This window comes from Canis aureus, chromosome 20, assembly GCF_053574225.1.
Source record: "Canis aureus isolate CA01 chromosome 20, VMU_Caureus_v.1.0, whole genome shotgun sequence".
Lineage (NCBI taxonomy): Eukaryota > Metazoa > Chordata > Mammalia > Carnivora > Canidae > Canis > Canis aureus.
The window spans coordinates 36365758-36388690 of record NC_135630.1 but is presented as its reverse complement, the minus strand read 5'-3'; the positions used below and the strand labels follow the sequence as shown (position 1 = coordinate 36388690).

Below are 22933 nucleotides of genomic sequence, written 5' to 3'. Positions count from 1 at the left end.
TTTCCTCTCTCATGTCCACCTGGAAAATGCCTCCTCCTGTTTCAAGGTTCGGTTCAAATCCTGCTTCCCCTGAGACTCCTGGCAGATGTAGGTTGTTCATTCTCATTCCCACTGTGCCGCATTATCCCAGCTAGCTCCCAGTTAGTGTATTGGCCTCCCCAATAGACTGGGAAGGGGTCACGAGGGTAATGAGGTTGGACTTCAGCTTTGCTTTATCCTCAGCAGCTAGTTCAGCATGGTTATTGGATGAATGGGAAGGAGTTCTGGGCTAGGAACAGTTTGTGATTAACAATTTGAAGTGGGACACTATCTAAATGCTGTATTTAGGACCCCAATTTTTCTAGAAACTATACCAGCTTGGATAGCCATCCCTATGGGTGCTGTTGAATACCTCCCGAGTGTTCAAGACACGTTCAATCCTACTCTGGGACAGCCTTTAGCACCGTGCTGGATGAAGTGGGGGCTCCCTCAGGTCCTCTCAGGCCAACTTCCCAGTGCCTCAGTCTTACTGAGAATGGGTCCAGGAACGTAATGATTTCTTTCTTTCTTTCTTTTTTTAGATTTTATTTATTTATTCATGAGAGACACAGAGATAGAGGCAGAGACACAGGCAGAGGGAGAAGCAGGCTCCCTACAGGGAGCCTGATCCGGAGACTCCAGGATCACGCCTTGAGCCAAAGCCAGACGCTCAACCGCTGAGCCACCCAGGCGTCCTGGAACACAATGATTTCTATGACTCTTGCTAACAAATTTTAGGGGATTGGTTGCTGAGAGAGTCAGCTTGAAAGGAACTACTAGAGGAGGGAGCCCTACAACATGGTTTTGCATTGGAGCTGGTTTAGGGATTGGTGTGGTCAGCATGCATATGCCCGGTGGGAAGCAGGAGGGCGCACACCTATGGTGGCCTGCAGCCTATATAGGCCAATTAGAACTTGGGAGTCTGCGTGTGAACCCCAGGCCCACTGACTAGGCCACGTCCCGGAGCCTTAGCTCCTTCATCAGTGACACATGACAAACTGACTTTAGTTTGTAAGCATTCCTAGGACAGGGCTGTGCTGGGTACCAGGCAGCTACAGATGAAGGGCACACAGTTGTTCTCAGCCTTGGAGCTCATGGGTTTCAGAGATGACAAGCATCTTTTCCGAGGCCACAGCAGAGCTTAAGGATGTGGAGAGCTGGTGGGGTCCCCCAAAGGTGGGCACCATCCAGCTGCCCTGGTGAGAAATACAGGGTTGTGTCATCAACATGACCTTCCCACAGTCCTCTCTTGTCAAGGACTTGGTTCTGTGACCTCAAAAGCATGACACCTCATGCTTGGGGCGCATGGGGCGCATTCTGCGGGGACTCTATGCTGGTGTCTGAGCTTTGATGAAGGTCAGCCTGGCTCCTGGCCCCTCGGGGGTCCCCGTGGCTGAGTCCTGGCTTGCCCCGGGCTCTAGGCTTGTTCCTCTCCTGTGTCTTGAGCTGCCAGGTGGACAGGATATCTCCTCTGGGCTGGCATGCAGCTCCTGCCATTCAGACACTGAGCCACTCCTGAGAGGTGTGATGTACCATAGTGATGTGTGGCACAGGGAGCAACAGTGGCTCCCTGACCAGTAGTGGGAAAGTGAACACCAGGTCCCTGGGCCCAACTGTGCCAAAGGCCTCTCTTCAGCCCATGTGCCATTGGTGTGAGGGCCTTCTTTTCACCCCGCATCCTGTAGGGGTCATGCGGCCAAGAGCTGCACCTGGGGTCTCTTTTAGCAAAGGAGTTCTCAGGCTTATTCATGGTTAGCTTTGTCACTTGTGGACACTTCCAGTGTCCCCAAATTGACACTTAACTGTGAGTTATGCAAAAACAAAACAGTTGTGAGAGGGCATACTCCGTGGCTCCCAGAGGAAGCCTTCTCATGCTTTGTGTGCCAGGATCCACAATGCCGCCATGTTTTCTTCCTTCCTTCCCCTTGGGGCCTGAGTCCCTTGAACGGTGGCAGGGAGGCAGCCTTATGTGGTGTGTGTGTTGGGGGGTGACCTGTCCTGCAGGAGGGCACTGGCTATGCCATTGACGTGTCTTATATTCAAAACTGCCAGGCGCCGTCACATCCCTGGCTGATCCTGAAGGCTGAGGTCACTGGCACAAGGAGAACAGAGCCCAGTGCTAACAGAGGCTTGGAAGCAACAGGAACAGGTCCTTGCCCTCCAGTAGGAGATGGGGGGTCCCCCCCAAGTACAAGGTGATCTTGAAGAACTCAATTTACACCCTCAGCTCCTGTGGGCTGGGGGATCAGCAGAGGGCGGGATAATCCCAGCTTCTCGAGCAGATGGTTTCTGACTACCGCTTGACCCAGTTCCCTCCCAGCAGATGACTGGCAGCAGGGCTGACAGCTCTCCACCAGGGGAGCAAAATGGGGACCCTCCTCTCAGCCTCCTCTTCTCAGCAAGGAGGAGGTGCCTTTTGCCCCTCCTGGAGCCAGGTCAATGGGCAGGATGCTGCACCTTCCCAAAGGTGTGGAGCACCCCCTCTTTGCCAGCCCTGTCCAGCCGGGGTGGGGCTCAGTGAGATCCCTTCTAGCCAGATAGGAACGGACAGACGGCTTTTGGGAGGGTTTATACTGGGGAGTGCAGGGGTGCTCATTTCTTGATGAGCTCATTGCTTGATGACTTTTCTCATTCATTCATTCATTCATTCATTCAATCAATCAACCAAGCATTAGTTCAACAAGCTGCCCCTGATCTGGCATCGGATAGGGCCATGAGACCTAGTCTTTGTCCTCTGGGAGTCTGGGGCCCCACAAAGGAGACATATAGGTGAAGGGCTAATAGCCAGGCACTGGGTGGAGGAGCCTAATATGGCAAATAACTAGTCAGGACACAAGAGGGCCATGGTGAGCTTCACCAAGGAGGAGAGATGAGGTTGGGTCTTCAAGACAGGAGTTTGCCAAGTGCTTGGTGGCTGCAGTGATGGAAAGACCCAGAGAACCAGAGCATGTGCGTCTGGTGGAAGACGCAAGCAAACCCCTGAGGTAGAAGCACCTCCTTCCTGCCCAGATACCACAGGCTCCCCAGGTTCTGGCATCATCCAGCAAGTGGTGGAACGAGAGGCCAGAGAGTGCCGTGCTGTTTGGGAACAGCAGAGAATCGGGCTCTGGGGAAAGCCCTACGGAGACAGGAGGGCCGCCATCGGGGGGACCCTCCTGGTCCCCTGCTTCTCTGACTTCCCCTTGGTAAACCCGCATCAGCTCCAAGGCTGTCCCGAAGGGCCAGGCACCTTCAGGTCGGTTCCTCAGCTTGGGAGGGAGGGGGCGCTCGGCCTCCAGACTTGCGGGCCTCGGCGGGCTGCAGTCCGGCCCAGCCCCACACAGGCACGAACGGGCGGGAGGCCCGACTGCAGCCCGCAGCCCGCAGCCCGCAGCTCCCAGCTAGGGGAGGGTGGGGAACGCTGAGCTGAAGCCCCCATCCAGCTTCCGTTCCCCTACGGCCCAGCAAAGCCAGAATGACCTCCCACCCTGCTTGCACCTCACAGTCTTGCCTGTTGCAGGGGACCGCGACCGGCGGTGGGGGTCCGGGTGAGGAAGGGGACAGCGCAGGGCGGTGATCCTTGGCCCCAGCGCCGGGCCCTCTGGCATTGTTGTGCTACTCCGCACCCAGGTGGGGGCGTGAGGAGGGGAAGAAGGACCCGCTCTCGGCGTTGGGTGTTCCGCGTTCACGGACAGGGTCTGTTGTCTGGGTCCCCCCAGGAACTACGCCTTAGAATCACGGTATATAGGGTTCTTTGAGGTGCTTGACCAAGTTTGGGGCGCCCAGAGTGTCACACAGGTGTTCTTGTCCTCCCCTATCACAGGTGACGAGATGAGGACGGGAGAGGGTGAAGACTACTCAAGGTCACTTCTGCGAGGCTGGCAGTGGCCGAGCCGCCCCTGGATCCCGGGTTTGCTGAGACCAAGATCTACCGCTTAGGACGGGGAGGCAGTGGGGCCGGAGACCTCGCCAGTTCCGCAAGTCCTGGGGCTCGGAGGCCTCCCAGTCGCGAGGCCGCTTCCCCACGCAGTCGAGGACTGCCTGGGGCCGGGAGGCGGCAGGGGCAGCGGGTGCCCAGGCCTCCAGCGGCCACCGCCTCCTCCGCCCCTCCGGCCGCGGGCCCGCGCCTCGTGCGATGCTCGGGCGGCCCGGGGCGCTGGGCTAGGGCACTGCAGCCGGGAGCCGCATCCACCCGCGGGGCCAGCCGCGGCCGCCCCGCCGCCCCCGCCTCGCCGAGCTCGGGAAGGTGCGCCCGGGAGGCACGGGGGCGGTCGCGGCGGCGGGAGGTGCCGCTCCCGGGGGCGGGGGGCGGGGGGCGGAGGGCGGCGGCGGGGACGGCGAGGGGGCGAGCGCCGGGGTCCCGGGCCGGGAGCGCGTCCGTGTCGCCCGCCGCCCGGCTGGGGCTGGGGAGGGTCCGGGGCGCCCACGTGGTGGGAAAGTTTCGAGACAGCAAAAGTGGCCGGCATTGCGGGGCGGGGGGAGGGGACGGCCGGCTCGCCCCTCCTTCCGCGGAGGCAGAAAGGAGAAAGCGGGGGGAAGCGGGGGTGGGCGTGGGGAGCGGGCGGCAGCGGCTTGAACGGATTCCGCCCCCCCGGGCGGGGGAAGCCGGAGCGAGGAGGCGCGGACGGGCCCCTCCCGCACGGCCAGGACGAGACTCGCTCACCCCCCCCCTTTTTTTTATGCCAACGTCTATCTCAACGCGCGCGCACATACGGAGATTGTGCGGCTTTTTTTCCCCCTTGGGAGCAAAAACGAGGAGAGTAAAAGAAGAGAGGGCAAAGAGAAGAAGTCCTCGGCAGCTCCGCACCGCGTCGCGGCCGCCACCCTCCGGCTCTCCCCGGCCCTGCGGAGCGCCCGCGGGAGAGGAGCCGGGGCCCCCGCACCGGGGACGCTGCGAGACTTTGAGGCGCTCGAAGCGAGCTCGCCCCGCCGCCGCCGCCGCCGCCGCCGCCGCCGCAGAGGCAGGGCGAGGAGGGCCCGGCCTCCGCCTCGCCTTCCCAGCCGGCGCCCCGCGCCCCGCCGGCCCGCGCAGCCGGGCGGAGGGAGGGAGGCGGCCGGCGAGAAGGCGGCGGAGCGAGGCCCCCGGAGCGCGCAGCGGCCCGCCCGCCCGCCGGTGGATGCGGCGCCCCGGGAGCCTGGGCACAACTTTGCCGTGTGACGCGCCGCGAGGACTGCAGGGCCCGCGGCCGGGGGCTCCGCGCCGCCTCTGAGCCGGGCCCCCGCGCCCCGCGCCCCGCGCCCGCGCCCGCGCCCCCGCCCCCGCGCTCGCCCCGCTCCGCCGCCCGCCGCCCGCCGCCCGGCCCTTCCCGGCGCTCAGGTGCGAGCGCGGGGCCCCGCCGCAGCGCCCGCCGCAGCGCCGCGCCAAGCCGCCCCGGCTCCGCTCCGCCGCCTCCGGCGCCCTCGCTTCCGTCTCGGCCAAGTTGCGTCGACCGGCCCCTTCGCCACCTTCCCCGCGCGGCAGCCGAGGAGCCGCGGCCGCCGCTTTCGCTTCACCGGAGCTGCGGGCTGCGGGCCCCGACGCGGAGAGGATGGGGGGGAGGCTGCGGATGCCGGGGCGCCCGGAGACGCCCGCGCGGCACTGACCCTCCGGCCCCCCCCGCCCGCGCCCCCGGCCCCCGCGGCCCCCGCGGCCCCCGCGGCCCCCGCGGCCCGAGCCCCTTCCCCGCGCGGCAGCCCCGCGGCCCGGCCGCCCCCTCCCCCTGCTAGCCGGCGGCGGCCCTCCCGGCGGGCGGGCGGGCGGAGGCCCGGGCGGGCGCGGGCGCGGGCGCGGGCGGGGGCGGGGCGGGGCGGCGCGCCGGGAGCCCGGAGCCCGGCCCTGCGCTCGGCTCGGCTCGCCTCGCGGCGGGCGCCCTCGTCGCCAGCGGCGCACCATGGACGGGCTGCCCGGTCGGGCGCTGGGGGCCGCCTGCCTTCTGCTGCTGGCGGCCGGCTGGCTGGGGCCCGAGGCCTGGGGCTCGCCCACGCCCCCGCCGTCGCCCGCCGCGCCGCCGCCGCCCCCGCCGCCCGGAGCCCCCGGCGGCTCGCAGGACACCTGCACGTCGTGCGGCGGCTTCCGGCGGCCCGAGGAGCTGGGCCGGGTGGACGGCGACTTCCTGGAGGCGGTGAAGCGGCACATCCTGAGCCGCCTGCAGATGCGGGGCCGGCCCAACATCACGCACGCCGTGCCCAAGGCCGCCATGGTCACGGCCCTGCGCAAGCTGCACGCGGGCAAGGTGCGCGAGGACGGCCGCGTGGAGATCCCGCACCTCGACGGCCACGCCAGCCCGGGCTCGGACGGCCAGGAGCGCGTCTCCGAGATCATCAGCTTCGCCGAGACAGGTGGGTCTGCCCCACGGGCGGCCGGCGGCGGCCCCGCGCCCCGCGCCCGCGCCCTCGCGCACCCCGCTCTCCCTGCGGGGCTGGCCGCAGCCGCCGGCGCACCCCCACCCCCCCCCCCGCCCGTGCGCCCCGTCCGGGTGCCGTCCTCTTTCCCCGGGCAGCGCCCCCCGCCCTTCCCGCCCCCCCCCCGCCCCCCGCCCCGGGCCCTCCACCCCTGCTCTCAGAAATCTGCCCCGGCGCCTCTGGGCGCGCATCCCCCTCCCGGCAGATGCGTGCGGCCCTGGCTCCGCGGGCGCTTGCTTGGCGATTGCTTAATGTTTTTGTTTCCCACGATCCGAGTGTAGGCTTAGCAGTGTGGTTGGCGATGTGTGTGCTTGTTGATATCCGTGGGCCGGAGAAGTAAGTGTGTGTGCGCGCGCGCGTACGTGTGAGTGTGTGTGTGCCTGCGTGAGAGGCCCCGGGCCGCTTCCCTCGCCGGGCAGCGTGGGCTTGCCAGGATTGCTGAAGGCTCACTGGGGAGAGCTAGGCAACCTCTCTTCCGATTGTGTGGGCACCGGAATCGGGCGGAAGGCAGGCTTCTCAACAGGTCCCATCATTTACGCAGAGAAAGACGCGGCTCGGGGGCAGCTCCGTGCCTCTCGGCTTGCCTGGCAGCGGCAGCAACCCCCTCGCCTGAGAGCCGCAGAGTTCCTAGTTAACAAAGGGTAGGAGTCCCTTCTGGAATTTTCTACCGGCCCTGGATTTGCACATTTCTACCACTGTCCAAATATAATAATCGAGAGACAGAAAATCTTTCGGAACTTTAAAAGAAGGAGGAAAATGTGCCGGCGCTGAAATGCTGCAAGTGCTTTCCACTCCGCTGTCCTTTTCAGGACTTGAATGAGCCAGGCTGGCTTTTGTGCCTGGAGCTCAGCCCCATTTGTGCCGAGGGGACTGCGGAGAAGGTCGCAGAGGGGGAAGCCCTGGTGCGGGCAGGGCGGGGGTGGGCAGGGAGCTTGTGTGTGTGTTGGGGCGGGGAGCGGTTGTGTCACCAGGCTGAAAATGCCCCCCACCCTCCCAGGCAGCAGGCAGACGGTGCTGGTGCCGCCTGGGGATGAAAAGGGATGAAAAGTTTTGCATGGCCGGGTGTGGAGAAAAGCAGAGACAATCGGACTGGTTTGTGCTTAGAAAGAAATGCATTGCTGTTTTAGCTGTCCGACCGAGTCAGGGAAAGCTCGACATGCAATTAGAGAGCTTGGATTAAAAAGGTGCTTTGGGGCCCAGAGTAGAAATGTGATTCTGGAAGGTCGAGGAGGCCTTTTGGTCCCGGTGGCACAAAATGACAGCGGGGGCTGGTATATTTCTGGTCCATTTCACGGAGCCAGCTCTTTGACTTATAAATAACAGATTCAGGTCACAGGCAGCTCGTCCAAGACCAGCTTTTAAGGCTGCACTTTCCCCCATTTCAAAGTCAGATGTCAGTGTTATTAGAGGAGCCAGGCGAGGCCTGAGGAGGGGGCTGCAGGGCAGTGGTAGGAGGTTTGATAAAACCAGCCGCGGCCACACAGTTGCCTTATTTGTTCTTCCTGGAGGAAGGAAAAAAAAAAAAAAAAAAAAGGAAGAAAAAAGTCCAAATTGTCAGAAGAGTCACTGCAATGTAGGATGAGAGAGTAGTTGTGTCTGGGTTGGCATGGCCTCTCTTCTTGTTGAGCTGAATTATGGAGGAGACTAACAAGCCAGTTCCCCTTTCCCTTGGCAATTTTGAACGTGCCATTAATGGGGAGCCAGCGTCTCATGAAAGGAGCGGACCTCAAGTTTCAAGGCTGAATGTCCTGTCCCTTGGAACTAGTCAGAAACGAGGGCTGCTCTTTGCAGCCTGCAAAGCACACGTTCCTGTGTTAGAAATCTGAGCAGAGCTCGCTTGTTTGCAGTGGAGGTTCCACTGGGGGTTGGATCAGATCATGCTTAGGTAAACACTGGGAAGAGGCGGTAGGTGGCTCAGCTCGATTTTGCAATGCCCTGAGTTAACCAAAAGAAAAAAAGAAAAAAAAAAAAAAAAAAAAAAAGAAACTACCTTTCCACTGAAACAACCCACCCTAAAATCCTCAGTGCGATCCTGGTTTTGTTTTTCAGATTTCACAGATACCCATAACAACTTGTTAAGATCTTGGCCTCCTGACAAGTTCCTCTGTTGAGCTTTGAGGCCTGACAGCCTGTCTCCAGGGAGCCCTGGCCTGGGAGAGGTGAGGCAGGATTTTATAGGCCTGGACCCTCCAGCTCCAAGCTGGTCCGGGTTTCTCAATGGAAAACGATTTTCTCTGCCTCTCCCAGGTTACAGTCAGAGGCCCTGGCCCCAGGAACAGTATTTCTGGTCAATAACGTTTTCCAGCTGCGTGGCAAGTTCACATTCCAGCATCATGCAGCAGAGTCTCTTTCCCCATTGCCTCGTGTTCTCCTTGAATTAACTTGGCCTGCTCTCCCACCTCTCCGCAGATGGCCTCGCCTCCTCCCGGGTCCGCCTGTACTTCTTCGTCTCCAACGAAGGCAACCAGAACCTGTTTGTGGTGCAGGCCAGCCTGTGGCTTTACCTGAAGCTCCTGCCCTACGTCCTGGAGAAGGGCAGCCGGAGGAAGGTGCGGGTCAAGGTATACTTCCAGGAGCAGGGCCAGGGTGACCGGTGGAATGCGGTGGAGAAGAAGGTGGACCTCAAGCGCAGCGGCTGGCACACCTTCCCACTCACGGAGGCCATCCAGGCCTTGTTTGAGCGGGGCGAGCGGCGGCTCAGCCTGGACGTGCAGTGCGACGGATGCCAGGAGCTGGCCGTGGTGCCCGTGTTCGTGGACCCCGGTGAGGAGTCGCACCGGCCCTTCGTGGTGGTGCAGGCGCGGCTGGGGGACAGCCGGCACCGCATCCGCAAGCGGGGCCTGGAGTGCGATGGCCGGACCAACCTCTGTTGCAGGCAACAGTTCTTCATTGATTTCCGCCTCATTGGCTGGAACGACTGGATCATCGCACCCACCGGCTACTACGGGAACTACTGTGAGGGCAGCTGCCCGGCCTACCTGGCGGGGGTCCCTGGCTCCGCCTCCTCCTTCCACACGGCGGTGGTGAACCAGTACCGCATGCGGGGCCTGAACCCCGGCACAGTAAACTCCTGCTGCATCCCCACCAAGCTGAGCACCATGTCCATGCTCTACTTCGATGACGAGTACAACATCGTTAAGCGGGATGTGCCCAACATGATCGTGGAGGAGTGCGGCTGTGCCTGACCACACGGCAGGGCTGCGGCGGTGGTGGAGGGGCGCCAGGGCCGGAAGGGTTCCCCCCAGCCCCCGTGGGGACCGCCGGGTGCCCGGCCGGCTCGGCGCGGTCCTGACGTGGGGCTGCCCGGAAGGCACCAGGGCGGGGCCCGAAACGTTTTCCTACTACTTCATCGAGCAATCAGTCAAAGCCAGAGCAAGAACCCTCGACCGACGTGAGATACTTTCAAATGCACACGTAGACACGCACAGCCAGACGCATCCTGCCACCCACACAGCAGCCTCCAGGATACCAGCAAATGGATGCGGTGACAAATGGCAGCTTAGCTACAAATGCCTGTCAGTCGGAGAGAATGGGGTGAGCAGCCACCATTCCCACCAGCTGGCCCGGCCACTCTGAATCGCGCCTTCCGAGCACACATAAAAGCACAAAGACAGAGAGACACAGAGAAAGAGCGAGAGAGGAGAGAGAGAGAGAGAGAGAGCACGGGAGCCACAGAGAGGAGAAGCAGATGCGGGGGTGGGGAGTGTGCGGACAGGCAGGAGGGCTGCGTGTCCCCCTTTGCTTGTGTGCAAGGCCTGCCATGCCTCAGCATCTCCTGGCTCAGACACGTTGGCTTCCTTCCCTGCCTGGGATCCTTCATGCTGCAGGACCAGGGGAAGCCTGTCTTTTCCCACCCTTGTAGAGGGAAAGAGGCCCAGAACGGACACAACCTGCCAGAGACTGCGGAGCCGTGGCAATGACCCTTTGACTGTTGCTTGGGTCCCTGGCGTGACTTATATGTGTGTTTGTTTTTGGGGTAGGGAGGGAGGGAGAAGAGAAGGGTCTTAATTTGATGCTTTAACTGATCACTAGCAGCTGACAGGTCATTCATTCCAGTTGTATAATTGAAAAGGGACTTTGCTACCAGGTATGACCTTTTAAGTTAAGATTTGAATTGTTTTACATGGGAGGAAAAAAAGTTGCAATCTGTGCCCTTCACTGGGCATATTCCTCTAGGACTGGTTGGGGAAGGGGTGGAAATGATGCCCTAGGCAAGGGAATGAGCCCAGAGGAGGAAACGGTGGAGTGGAGGCATTCTGGAAATGCTTGCGTTGGGGAAGGGGGGGTGCCCCCCCCACCCCCAGCAGGGTTTGTGGCAGGGGAACAGTTTAGCCGGTCTTGGAGAGCTGGGGAAGGCTTTCCGGCTGCTTTGCAGAAGTTGCCTGCGTGGGTCCCGGCCACCAGGGCCGGCCATGGACGCGGCCCCCGCCTGCTCGCCTGCCCGCCTGCCCTTCCTAGCACTTGCCGACTTGCCTGAACGCACATGATATAGCACTTGCCCATCTGCGTGTGTCCAGAAGTGGCCCTTGGCAGAGCACTGAACTCGCTCACCCCCAGATGTCCAAGTGCCACGTGAACTATGCAATTTAAAGGGTTGACCCACACTAGACGAAACTGGACTCGTACGACTCTTTTTATATTTTTTATACTTGAAATGAAATCCTTTGCTTCTTTTTTAAGCGAATGATTGCTTTTAATGTTTGCACTGATTTAGTTGCATGATTAGTCAGAAACTGCCATTTGAAAAAAGAAGTTATTTTTATAGCAGCAAAAAAAAATACAGTTAAATGTATTATACATAATTTTGGAACCAAAGAGGCCAACAGATCAGTTTTAATTTTTATTAGATGGTGAGGCCATCTTATATGAGGTAGACGTTCTGAACAATCCCTTGAGTGGCCTGCCAACGTTTCAGGGTATAAATGGATTTTGTTTATTCAGTTTGATGTGTCTTTTCTATCTTTACACACCCAGAAGGTACAGAAAAAAATGACTATGGTAGATCGCAGGTGTGCGTCCTTAAATCCCCACCTTTATGTTTATTTAATAAAGCTCCCCTTAGGTTCTGTTTCATAATAATTTAAAACCAAACAATTTTCCCATAGACTTGCTGTTAAAGTATTTTACATCTGTGTACAGTTTAAGAAAATAAAAGACGGAGTGCCACGGGCTTCCTGCCTTGTGTGCTGTGCGGGGCGCTGGGGTCTGGGCTGGAGGCGGTGGCGGGAGGAGGGTGTGGCCGGCCGGGTGTCCAGCTTTGATGCCCGTCGCCTCCGCGGCTCGCTCCCGGCACTCTCTGAGTCCTTGCCACGAGCACGGATGTCACTCAGAGACTCTAGGAAAAATGGCAGAAGATCAAAATGAAGGACAATTAGCAAATTCATGAATTACACATTTGTTTACCCTCCCGGTCCCCAGACTAATTATGTTTTACTAAAGCCACATCTATTACCACTTGAAAGTGCCGGTTTAAGCCCCCATCCCTGGAAGGAAATGTAGAACCTGGAAGACTGGGAAGCCCACCTGACCTGCAGGCCCACCCCATGCGCTAATGCAGGTGACGGTAACCCAGAAGAGGCTAGGACTTTAGAGCAGAAGGGTGAACAGAAACCGGGCCCAGAATGTGCTAATTGTCCTTGCTTGTGGAGATTTTAACTGGTGGTAGTAGGTGGTGGTTTTAGCAGTGACAACTGTCCAGCTGCTATGGCGGGTAGGACTTGAGATAGCCACGAAGTGCTGTTTTGTATCATGCTTTCTGAGGGTTGGGGGGAATGGTTTCATGTTCATTTTCCTGAATTTGGAATCTGAGGCTCAGAGAGGTTCAGAGCTTGCCTCGGGTCACACAGCTGGGACAGGCGCCTGGAGCACTTGAGCCCGGGTGCGGCCGGCCAACCCATTCCACTGGGAGAACTGCCACCCTAAAGCCCGGGCCTTCATTTGAGGCCCTGCAGGGCCAGTGGGGTTGCTCCTTGGTTTTTGGGTCACATGTGGTCTTCCCAGGGGAAAAAAAATATTTGAGTAGGGCAGGACCTTACAGATTGATCCAACCCCATTAAGGGGACAATGGGGGAAGTGATGGAGAGCTGTGAGCAGCGGGAAGGACATATCTCAATTCACACCGCCGACTGGTGGCAGGAGGCCGCATCTGGCCTCTGTCTTTGCCTATCTGCAGGAGCTGCTGCCCTGTCAGCCTCTTGTCCTGAGGGGTATGTTTGTTGATCTGCAAGGTCTTCAGATATGATACAAGGTAATAGCAGCAAAGAAGAAAATTTCATAAAGACCAGCCTGGCCCGGGCATTTGAGGTGTAGGTCAGGATCCAGCTGGTTCTCTGCAGTGGGCTCCATCCAACTAATGCTGGTTGCTCTCGGTCCTCAGTCTAGCCCCTGCCCACCCCCGGCCCAGGAACTTTTGCGGGCAGCCTCCAGGATGCCTCTACAGTTTGGATGTGGGGCATGTCTGGGGCCCACCTCTGGGGCTGTGCTTCACAGCATGGACCCCACAGTAGCCCCGAGAAGGGTCTGGGACTCTGAGGGTCATGAGGCCAGCAGGCTGGCAGACACTGTCTCTGAGTGGTACTCGGCTGCCCTTTGCTGGCAGGTGTCCCTGCGGGCTCCGGCCCTGCTGGGACAATGGGAGTTGGCAGTAACTTTTCCTGACAGGTGCAGTGAGGCCAGGCATGCACCCCCCATCCCGAGGCCTAGTGTTCTTGCTCAGTAGGGACGTGATGCTTCCTTCCTGTGCTTCTGAGGCCATAAGCTCCCCTGTTCCTTCTTTCCCATGTAGGTCTCAGCCCTTTTCTGCCAATTGCTCTTTCCCATGCTCTGCCCTTATCTTCCCAGTGGACCAGCTCCGGGGGGCGGGGGGGCGGTGGCTGGAGAGCAGGCCTGTCACACTGCCTTCCAGGTCCCGTGCCTCTGACCGAAGAGCCCTCCTGCTCTGCCTGAAAGTTCTTGTCCTTCTTCGGGCCACCAGGCTGTTAGCCTCTCATAGGACCAACCGGCCAGCTAGGGCCAGAGGCTGTTACCATTTCCACCTCAGATGTCTCCATCACCCACCCACTGCGATTCATGAGATCCCACCATGTCAGATGCACCCTTGGCTGATCTTCAGACACACCCTGTGTCCTCAGTGACTCAGTGGAACCAAACCTGAGGTGGGGGTATAGGAAGCCGGCTGCAGTGCAGAAAGCCCCTTGTTTTGTTTTGTTTTTTTAAGATTTTATTCATGACACACACACACACACACACACACACACACACACACACACACAGATTGGCAGAGACACAGGCAGAGGGAGAAGCAGGCTCCACGCAGGGAGCCCGACGTGGGACTCGATCCCTGGTCTCCAGGATCACACCCTGGGCCGAAGGCAGCACTAAACCACTGAGCCACCTGGGCTGCCCCGGAGAGCCCCTTGTGCAGACAGCGCTATACCTACCACCTCTCTCTTCACCCCCATTTCCTGGATGGGCAGACTGAGGGGCCATTATACAGAGGCTCCAGGGGTGTCCTGTATCTGTTTTCCCTCCCAGCCCTCTGAGAGTTTGGCTTCAAGTGGAGCACACCAGGGGGGTGGGGGGAGAGGGACTGCTCCCCAGCCCAGGGCAGAGGCAGCATTTAGGAGGGCATGTTATGTGCCAGAGCTTGCATGCATGCTCCTGCTACTGGGGGTGACACCACCGCCACCTGGTGCAAAGGCTGGGGTCCCTGCCACGGCTCCAGGCAGGGTCTGGGACAGCGACTCGGGCAGCTCTTGCTCCGTGGCTGGGCTCCTGCCTCACCTGAAATTCCAGCCTGCCCAGCACGCAGCTAGCACGTCCTCTGCAAGGCCCTGTGGGAATTCTTGCTGGGAACCCCATAAGGAGCAGGCAGAGCATCCCCTGCAGCTGCCTAGACCTCCTTCCAGGGCAGGGACGAGGGGTGGGTGGGTGTAGGCTGCCACCAAGCCACGAGACTGCTATAGGCCAAAGAAAGGATGCCCATGTGGGCAAAAGAGCAGAGAGCAGGCACCTTTCCCGTGGGCAGAGGCTCCAGGAGGAACCCCGGCCCGTACTCAGCTTCCAGTGGGATGCCTTGAACAAATGATGAGCTACCCAGGGGCCCTGCAAGATGAGCTGTGCCACCTGTAGGTGAGTCGGGGGGTGTGGCAAGCTCTGGGGGCCTGTGGGCTGTGGGGTGAGCTCGGTGGTGCCGGGGGTTGGGGGGGCTGTTAGTGGGAGTGGAGGGGGATTTGTGGGTGAGGTGGTGTGATTGCAGGTGTGACCGTCTGCATGTAAGCTGTGTGTGTGGGGGTGCGAGACTATGTGTGTGGCTGTGTGTGAGCTGGGGGTGTGTGGGTGGCTGCCTCCGAGGCTGTGTGGGGGAGTGTGCATACGTGGTTGAGTGTGAGGCCGTGTGGGCTGTGAGACTGCGGTGGTGGGGTGTGGTCGCACGGTTGGTCGTGTGTGTTTCTTGCCTTTTTGGTGTTCTTCATCATGAGGTAATGCACCTGGCCGGTTACATGCTTTGGGATCGGGGTGGTTATATTTGTAAATTTGGCCTGTGGCTGGCGAGCCCCCCTGCAGTTGGGTCAGGGGGCACAGGCACCATTTCTGTGACCTGTGTGGTTGCCTTCAGTGTGGTGTCACCGAACCCTGCTGCCCTACCCTGGTCACTCAATGCTGGGGGTTGGGGGAAGGTGTCACCATGCTGTTCCCGCAGCTCTGAGGCAGCAGCAGTTTAAAAGTAGAACAGTACCAGGACGCCTGGGTGGCTCGGCGGTTGAGCGTCTGCCTTCGGCTCAGGGTGTCATCCCGGGGTCCCAGGATCGAGTCCCGCATCGGGGTCCCCACAGGGAGCCTGCCTCTCCCTCTGCCTGTGTCTCTGCCTTTCTCTCTCTGTGTCTCTCATGAATAAAGAAATAAAAATCTTAAAAAAAAAAAAAAAGTAGAACGGTACCCTCTGGCCATTTAATCGCTCAACAAACTCTTTCCTGGGTGCTATTCTTCTGTGCTGGGGGATCATCAGTTTGGTCCTCATAACAATCCTGGTTGGAGGGGGAGCAGGTAATATTGTCCCCATTTTGCAGATGAGAAGATTAAGGCTGAGAAAGCTATTCACGGAAGGTGGCACAGCTCATAAGCAGCAGAGCTGGGATTTGTCCCCAGGGGCTCTTTCCGAAGTCACTTAGAGCCACTAGGCTGTCCAGTGGGAGGGGTAAGGGAAGACCCAGCTGTCCTGGGGCCTACCTGGAAGAGAAGAGAGGCTGGGGCTCAAGGTTTTCTCTCCTCCCTCCCACAACTCCTGACCCAGACTCCGGCCTAGCATATCAGTGGCATCCGTGCACTGAGCTGTTCTTCTGTCTATGGGGACTGCCACCCATACGCCATCCCTACTCCTCCGTGGCCAGGTGGGTGAGACGGCTGCTGGGTCCGATTCTTAGAAAACAGATATGGATTGAGCAAAGCCGAGTGGGGGTGCAGGAAGCCGGTGGCTTTGCCTCTGGATCCAGCGGTGGCCGGGGAGGCAGTCTGCACAATGTTCCATGAGCACAGGCGCTGGAAACATGGGTTTGGGGCCTGCCCACCCGGTTTTGTGATCGCAGCCCAACCTAGCTTCTCAGTGTCGTCATCTGTAAAATGGGGCAATGGCAGTGCCTACCACGCAGCCCAGAGGCTCAGGGGCTTGTCATGAGTGTTGAGGTGCTCAGAACAGTGCCCGGCTCCGGTGTGGTTTCGCTGGTGCTGTTCTCAGTGTGCTTCCCTGAGTCAGGAATGGTGCCAGGTGCCCCACACGAGAGCCCCGCCCTTCCTCCTAGAGGCCCTCTCTGGGACACTTCATTCATCCCTAGTTATTCATTCAGTGAATATTCACAGGGGTTTGTGACACTGTGGACATGAGCTAACATTTATTGAGAACGTACAGCCATCGGTTGTAATGCTTCACAACCGGGTCTGGTTAATCTTTACAACCTCCCCGTTTGGCAGGTGAGGTGTACCCATTTTACCGACGAGGAGGTGAGGCTCGGGAAGTCGAGTGCCTTGCAGGAGGCCTCATAGCTATTCCAGGGGCGGAGTGGCGTCCGTGGCCTTCCAGACACTGCCTCCTCTCTCTCTAGTGTTCTCAAGAGGACCTCGGGGCCACTGAGCCCCAGGAGCTGGGGGAGGGTGGAGGAGGCAGGAGGGAGAGCTGCTGTAGGGCCAAGGGGACCCAGGGCTGCCGTGGAGTGTGCCCTGGAGAGGCTCTTCAGGAGCCCTCAGCAGCCCCCAGCCCTCCCCCCACTCCCCCCCCACCCTGTGCCTGCCCACCTGCAGGTCCCGGTGAGAACTGCCGCTCTGTGAACAGGCACGGGGACCTGTTGGAGGTCACTGCAGACCTGCGGACCCCCAGAGAATCTGATGGGGGCAAAGACCCGCAGAGGTGTGGAGAAAATGCACAAGAGCCACATTAGCAAATGGGATTTCAGGGATGGATTCCTAGCCCCCCTCATTGAGGCAGGGGAGAAACAGAGGCAGAGAGAGAGGATTGCAGAAGGAGACATTAGCACACCCAATTACAAGGACCCTCCAAATCCACGTCAGCTCGCAGGGCTTTTTGTAGCCAGACATTCCTGCTGGCATCTTACCTCCTGCTCCAGGTGGGCTCCTGTTCTGTTCCCTCCTTACCTGCTTCTTTCCACCAGGCCTTCCAGCCCACTTCTGCTCCCCAGGCCTCCCCTGCCCAGCCCCTTTTAGCCGTGTGTCTCCTTCCCCAGCCCCAGGGATGGTGATGGTGGGGAGCATGGGGTGGGTTCCTGGGTGCCGATTCCAGCCCTGGTCTAGAATGAGGGGTATGGGAGGGCTGGATTTGCCTGACTCACTTCCCTTCCTCATTACTGTGGGGCCTTTGGGTGGAGCACAAGGCCCTGGGGTCCACCAGTGGAAAGGGGAGACTCTCGTTGGCCTCCGTGTGCATGTGTGTGAATCTGAAGACATCTTCACCCTCTGGGGAGCTCCAAGCCTTGTGCAAGAGCCCTGGTTTTTAGGCCACTTGGGAACCCTGTCATTGACCCAGTAGGAGTACAGCCCCAGGCCTCAGGGGACAGTCTCAGGGTGGTCTGGCCATGTGTTGGAGCTTTGGGGCATCATCTCACTTCTCACAGGAAGCCTGGGAGAGAGGCAAAGTCTCTGCTGTTCACCCCATCTGCAGCTGAGGCTCTTGGGGCCACCTCCCACTCCCGGGGCCTCAGGGCATCCTGAGCAGCTAAGTGCTCCACATGGGCTCTGACACTGCTTCTTAACTTTCCTGCTGTGGGGCAGGCCCTGAGGACACCCTGCAGCTCTGTGCACCCTGAGGACACTCTGCAGCTCCGTCTGGGCCTCCTCCTTCCCTAACCGAGAGCAGCTTCTGTGACCCTCTCAACATTAACAGCACAAGTGGCCTTCATGTGGGTACATCCCTGGAAGGGGAAGGAGTGACACCTCAGACCCATTGTACGTAAGTAAGTCGTTCCTTTGGGGAATGGCCGGTATGGGAACCAGGGAGGGACTGGGGCCGCCTTGGCCCTGCCAGAGGCTGAAGGCTGTGCCCGTCACCTGTTTGGTGATGGCAGCCACACAGGTCAACACTGCAGGTGGGCGAATCACAGGGTCTTTTCCCCAAACATACTCAGGGCATTCTCCCGCCTTCCCTGGGTAATAATTTAAGCAACACTTGGTGGACCCGGTTTCTCCCCTATATAAAATCCTTCCAGGGCCCCACAGCCCCAGAAAGAAGTCTGGTGGCTCCTGGGCTCACCTCCCCACCTGGAGCCCGCAGGCCCCTCCTCACCCTCCACGCTCAGGCGTCAGCGCCCATCCGCAGCTCACCACCTTCAGCTCTGTGCCTCCAAATGCCCTTTGCTGCCCCCAACACCTGTTCTCCCCCTTTTTTCTCGGGTCATTGTGCTTCACCCTTTGGGGCTCGGGAGGGGGAGCCCTGACTCCCAAGGCTCAGGGAGCTTCCCTCCAGTCTTACCTGCATGGTCATGGACATACCTGCCCGGAATCTAGGGGAAGAGAGGTTCACCACGGCACCGTCCTGAGACTGGGGCAGAACTAGTGCTCAACTGCTAAATGAAGGAATGTAATCACGCTCAGGGGGAGAGGGTTGACCCCACTCACCCATTTCCCTGATGGAGCAACTGAGGCTGAAGGGGCCAGCTGGTCCCGGGGAGAGGCTCAGCTGGCTAAGACCAAAAGCTAGCGCTCCTGGCCGGATTGGCAGTCCTGACCACGCCTTTGTTATTTTTCTTCCTTTTAAGAGCACCCGTGCCCCACAGGTGACTCATGCAATAGCATTTCAAAAGCCTGTAATTTGCTCTGAGTGTTCAGGCTTCATGGTGAAGCACTACCTCACGTAGGAGCTTCTGCTGTTGCCCTGGGCAAATGCAATGCCCATCTGCCTGGGTGGCAACGAAGGGCCCAGGCTCCAATAACTTTATTGGAGTCCTTGTTGGCTTCCTGGTTCCCTCCAGGGGCTTGTAGCACCCCCGAAGAAGGCATCCCTCCCTGCCCTGGGCTTCTGCTCCTGGGAAAGTATGGTTCGCCACCCGAGGGTGTCTTATAAAAGCTCAACTTTAATTAATCAATCACCAAGAGATGAATTGGTTAATGTGGGCCCCGCTCCCCCATGGGTGACTGGCACATTAATGAGTGTCAGTTATTTCAGCATTAAGAATTAATGCTCCGACCGTGCCGAGAAGGAGTGGAAAGTGCACAGTGCCGAGTCGGCTCTACGGACCAGCCCACCACCCAGTGGGGTCCACTGTCTTCTCTAGGGGGTCTGAGCAAGGCCTCAGGGCAGTGCATCCTCTTTGCTATTTCGGTGTGAGGAAGGGCCCTGGACGAGGGGTCAGGGAGCTGGACTCGGGAGGCAGATTGTAAGCCTCACCAGGGCAGGGGCCCCATCTGCTTGTGCTCTTGTCTCCCCAGCGTGGGATCAGGCCTGGCACATAGCAGGTGCTCTCAGTAAATCCCTGCTGGTCACTGCCTTATCCTGGCCCTGCCACTCAATTTGATCTCAGGTGAGTTTTTTGCCCTCTCTAAGCCTATACTTTTCTTGTTTGAAACTAGATTGGACTAAATGGTTCATTCATTCATTCATTCATTCATTCATTCATTCATTTCTCTAGTTATTCCTTCTTTGTTCTCACTTCATTTCTTAAATGCCTATTATGTGTCAGTACCCCAGAGCCAGCACTTCTCTCTCCTTGAGAACAGTCACCTGCAGCTCCCATAGGCCCCTGCCACAGCCAATAGCCATTCCCTTGGCAGAGACAAGGCCCCGGGGCTCCAGGATGGCATTCAGAGGGGCAGGTCATCCTGAGCCAGCTTCACATGAACTTCATGTGAACTTCGGCTCCCAGGCAGTCACCGGGCATGCCCTTGACCTCCTCTTACGGGATTATTCTGTGTCCCCTGGTGGCTGAGGATGCCATGGCTTTAGCCATGGGAAGTTCAGAAGTTTTCACACAGTGTTTCACCTCTTCTGAGTGCCCGGCTGGGATATGCTCTCACCTATCACCCATCTTGGAACGGGCAGGGAGAGATGGCTGGCTTGGCCTGAAAAGAGAGATCTAGGCTGGCTGCCTTGGTGTTGGGAGGTTAGGTGGTCTCCCCACGAAAGTAAAAGCTAAAAAAGGAGTTCCCATTCTGTTTTGTCTTCAGTGAGTCATGGGAAGGCAGGTCCCAGGATTCAGTGTTTTAGGAGGTGGGGGTGCGGGAGCCTGTTGTGGAAAGCAGATGCCCCAGAGGTTGGTTAGGTCATAGAACTGTTGAGAAGCCCATCCAACCTCTCATTCTGTAGAGGGATAACCATGGCACAGAGATTGCAGACTTGCCTGAGTCCCCATAGCTAATGGAGCTCCACTGAGCAGCCCAGACTCTTGCCCAGTACTTGCTCTGTGCACAGGGCTACGGGGGTCCCTTCTAAGCAGAGTCGAACCCTCCAAGATGTGATCCTGACTAGCATGTGATACACAGGAGTGTGCATATTGTTCCCTAAAGCAAGAGGTGAGGCTATAGGAGTGCAAAGAAAAGCTTTCTGGAAGAGTCAGGTCTTGGCCACATCACCCCAGGGCGCCTCCCTGCAGCCCCTCCCTGGGCCTGGGGCTCTCTGCAACTGTGGTTTCCCAAGAGGGGAAACCCACACAAGCCAGTGGCTAAGAGCTAAGTAGACAGTGGTGTGGCTTTCCATACTTGAGCCCCACCCTGTCCTAGCTGTGTGCCCTAGGGCTAGTTACTTAACCTCTCTGTGTCGCAGTTCCCTTATACAATGGAACTAATAATAGTGTTTACCTTCCAGGCTAATTGTGTGGATTAAATGAGACAATAATAATAATAGCTGCCACTGACTGAGTGCTCATAATGTGCCAAGAACTCTTCTAAACTTTTGACGTATTTTCACCCAACTAATCCACCACAGCTCTAGGGAGTATTATTATTTCTATTCAACAGGTGAAGAAACCCAAGTGCAGATGGTGTAAGTGACTTGCCCAGGGTCACACCATCTGATATGTAAGGGCTACAATGAAGTCTCAGGTCCCAGGGGACACTGGGCTCTGGCTTGTGGGGTCTGCACCCTGCTGGCCTCGTGAAGTTGGCTCATTGTGGGGAATGAGTCAAACCTCCTCTCCCCCTACCCTGCCTGCCCGAGCTTGGAGATCCCAGGCTAGTCTTGTCAGGGCCACCTAGGTGACCGTGACCTTCCTTCCAGGCCAAGGCTGAGATGGGGTTCTGGGATTGTTTTAGGAAATCATAAAGCAAGCATTCTAGTACCATTTCCCCAGAAGTTCATGGCCTCTTATTCTCTGTCTTTAGTTGCAAATCTTCTCCTTTAGTAGATGCCCATGGATTCCCGTTGCCATCCATAGGGGACACAGAGCCAGGCACGGATTGGCAAGCTGTGATAAGGGACCCTAAGAGAGAATGCCCGCACAGCTCATTATTGAAGCTACGCTCCACTGTGGAACCAGGTTGCCCAGGGCTACCTGACCCCTGAGAAAGCTCCTAGAATGTTCCACCCTATGGATAGGGGATTGGGGTCTGGTGCCCTCACAATGCCATGTCAATTCCAGAACAGGGTTTGGTAAAACTACGGCCAGCAGGCCAAATCCACAAGCTACAAATGGTTTTCGCATTTTTAAATGGTCGAAAACAAATCAAAAGAAAACTATTGCATGACATGAACATTATATGAGATACAAATTTAGTGATTGTAAATAAAGTTTTATTGGCATACAGCTAGCTACCTCATTCTTTATATATTAGCTATGACAGAGACCCATACAGCCTGCAGAGCCTAAAATACTGAACCTGAGCCTTCATAGGGAAAGTTAGCCCACCCCTGATCTAGACGCCTCTTTGCTTGGGCAGATGTCCCGATGTCCCAGGAGCCCACTGCAGTGTTCCCCCTCCATCTTTCTTCTGGGAGCCCCTCCTGAGAGGCCACCACACCTCCAGGACTGTCCCGTGTGGATGGGGGCAGTGGAGGACACATGACCCTGGCCAAGACAGCCACAGTCTGCTGAGCATTAAAGTTCACAATAAGTGAGGCCCTCCAAAACATTTAGAATGAGGGGCCCTGGAGGGCTGAGGGTGCACTCTGTGATTCCTTAGATCGCCCCCCACCCCCAATGCCCAGCACAGGGTTGGACTAGAGAAATGAGAACCAGATGGCAAAATAGACCTACCATATGATCTAGCAATCTCGCTTCTGGGTAGGTAACCAAAGTATGGAAAGCAGGGCTCAAGGAGGTATTCACACACCCATGTGCACAGCAGCATTACTCACAGTAGCCCAAAGGTGGAAGTAACCCAAGTGTCCATGGACAGATGAGTGGATAAACACAATGTGGTGTCTATGTAATGGAGTATTATTCAACCTTAAAACGTAAGGGTGTTCATTCACGTGCCACAACAGACGTGAGCCTTGAGGACATCATGCTAAATGAAATAAGCCAGTCACCGAAAGACAAATACTGTATAATTCAATTTATATGAGGTACCGAGGACGGTCAAATTGATAGTCAAAGTCATAGAGAAAGAAGTAGAAGGGTGGTTGCCAGGGGCTGAGGAAGGAGGCCTGGAGAGTTGTTGTTCAGTGAGTAGAGTTTCAGTTGGGGAGGATGGAAACAGTCTAGAGCTGCATGGTGGTGATGGTTGTCAACAGATGAATGCACTTAATGCCACTGCATTGCACGTTTAAAAATGGTCCAGGTGGCAAATTTTATGTTACATATATTATGCGAAGATAAAAAAAAATTTTAATGAAAAAAAAAACCCACTAGCTCACCCACAAAAGCCCCGTGGGCAGCCCCATTTATGGCTTCCTTGGCAGCAGATATCCGCGTCTTCTTGCTCACCGACCCACCTCACACCCTCTCCAGGGGGCAGATGCTCACAGGCGCACATTGTCTTGGCCTGCTGCACCTATGAAGTTCTCTCTGTGAGTGAGTGGGTGTTTGCGACCTGCCCCTTCAGATGGCAGACCTCACCTGGAACTGGATCCAGAAGCAGATGTCACAACCAGCCCCCAAAACCCTGGAAATGGTGCCAA

General features: G+C 57.9%; 1 protein-coding gene and 2 long non-coding RNA genes across 3 annotated transcripts; 2 read left to right on the top strand and 1 right to left on the bottom strand.

Moving 5' to 3' along the window:
* Positions 1–5852: 5852 nt before the first annotated feature.
* Positions 5853–11549, top strand: INHBB (inhibin subunit beta B). The gene is made up of 2 exons (XM_077861360.1): positions 5853–6315; positions 8788–11549. Exons 1-2 carry the CDS (start codon positions 5868–5870, stop codon positions 9561–9563), a joined length of 1224 nt encoding a protein of 407 aa, XP_077717486.1. The 5' UTR covers positions 5853–5867; the 3' UTR covers positions 9564–11549.
* Positions 6584–8640, top strand: LOC144291689 (uncharacterized). The gene is made up of 3 exons (XR_013359078.1): positions 6584–7019; positions 8428–8537; positions 8626–8640. It is a non-coding gene; the product is annotated as an uncharacterized LOC144291689 (long non-coding RNA).
* Positions 10481–21361, bottom strand: LOC144291688 (uncharacterized). The gene is made up of 2 exons (XR_013359077.1): positions 21154–21361; positions 10481–11713 (listed from the first exon to the last, which is right to left on the bottom strand). It is a non-coding gene; the product is annotated as an uncharacterized LOC144291688 (long non-coding RNA).
* Positions 21362–22933: the final 1572 nt, after the last annotated feature.

Excerpts from the sequence above, each read along its gene's own strand:
- INHBB (XM_077861360.1), top strand. The coding sequence starts at position 5,868 with ATGGACGGGCTGCCCGGTCGGGCGCTGGGGGCCGCCTGCCTTCTGCTG. Across the intron at positions 6,316-8,787 it reads CATCAGCTTCGCCGAGACAG|ATGGCCTCGCCTCCTCCCGG; the intron begins GTGGGTCTGCCC and ends ACCTCTCCGCAG.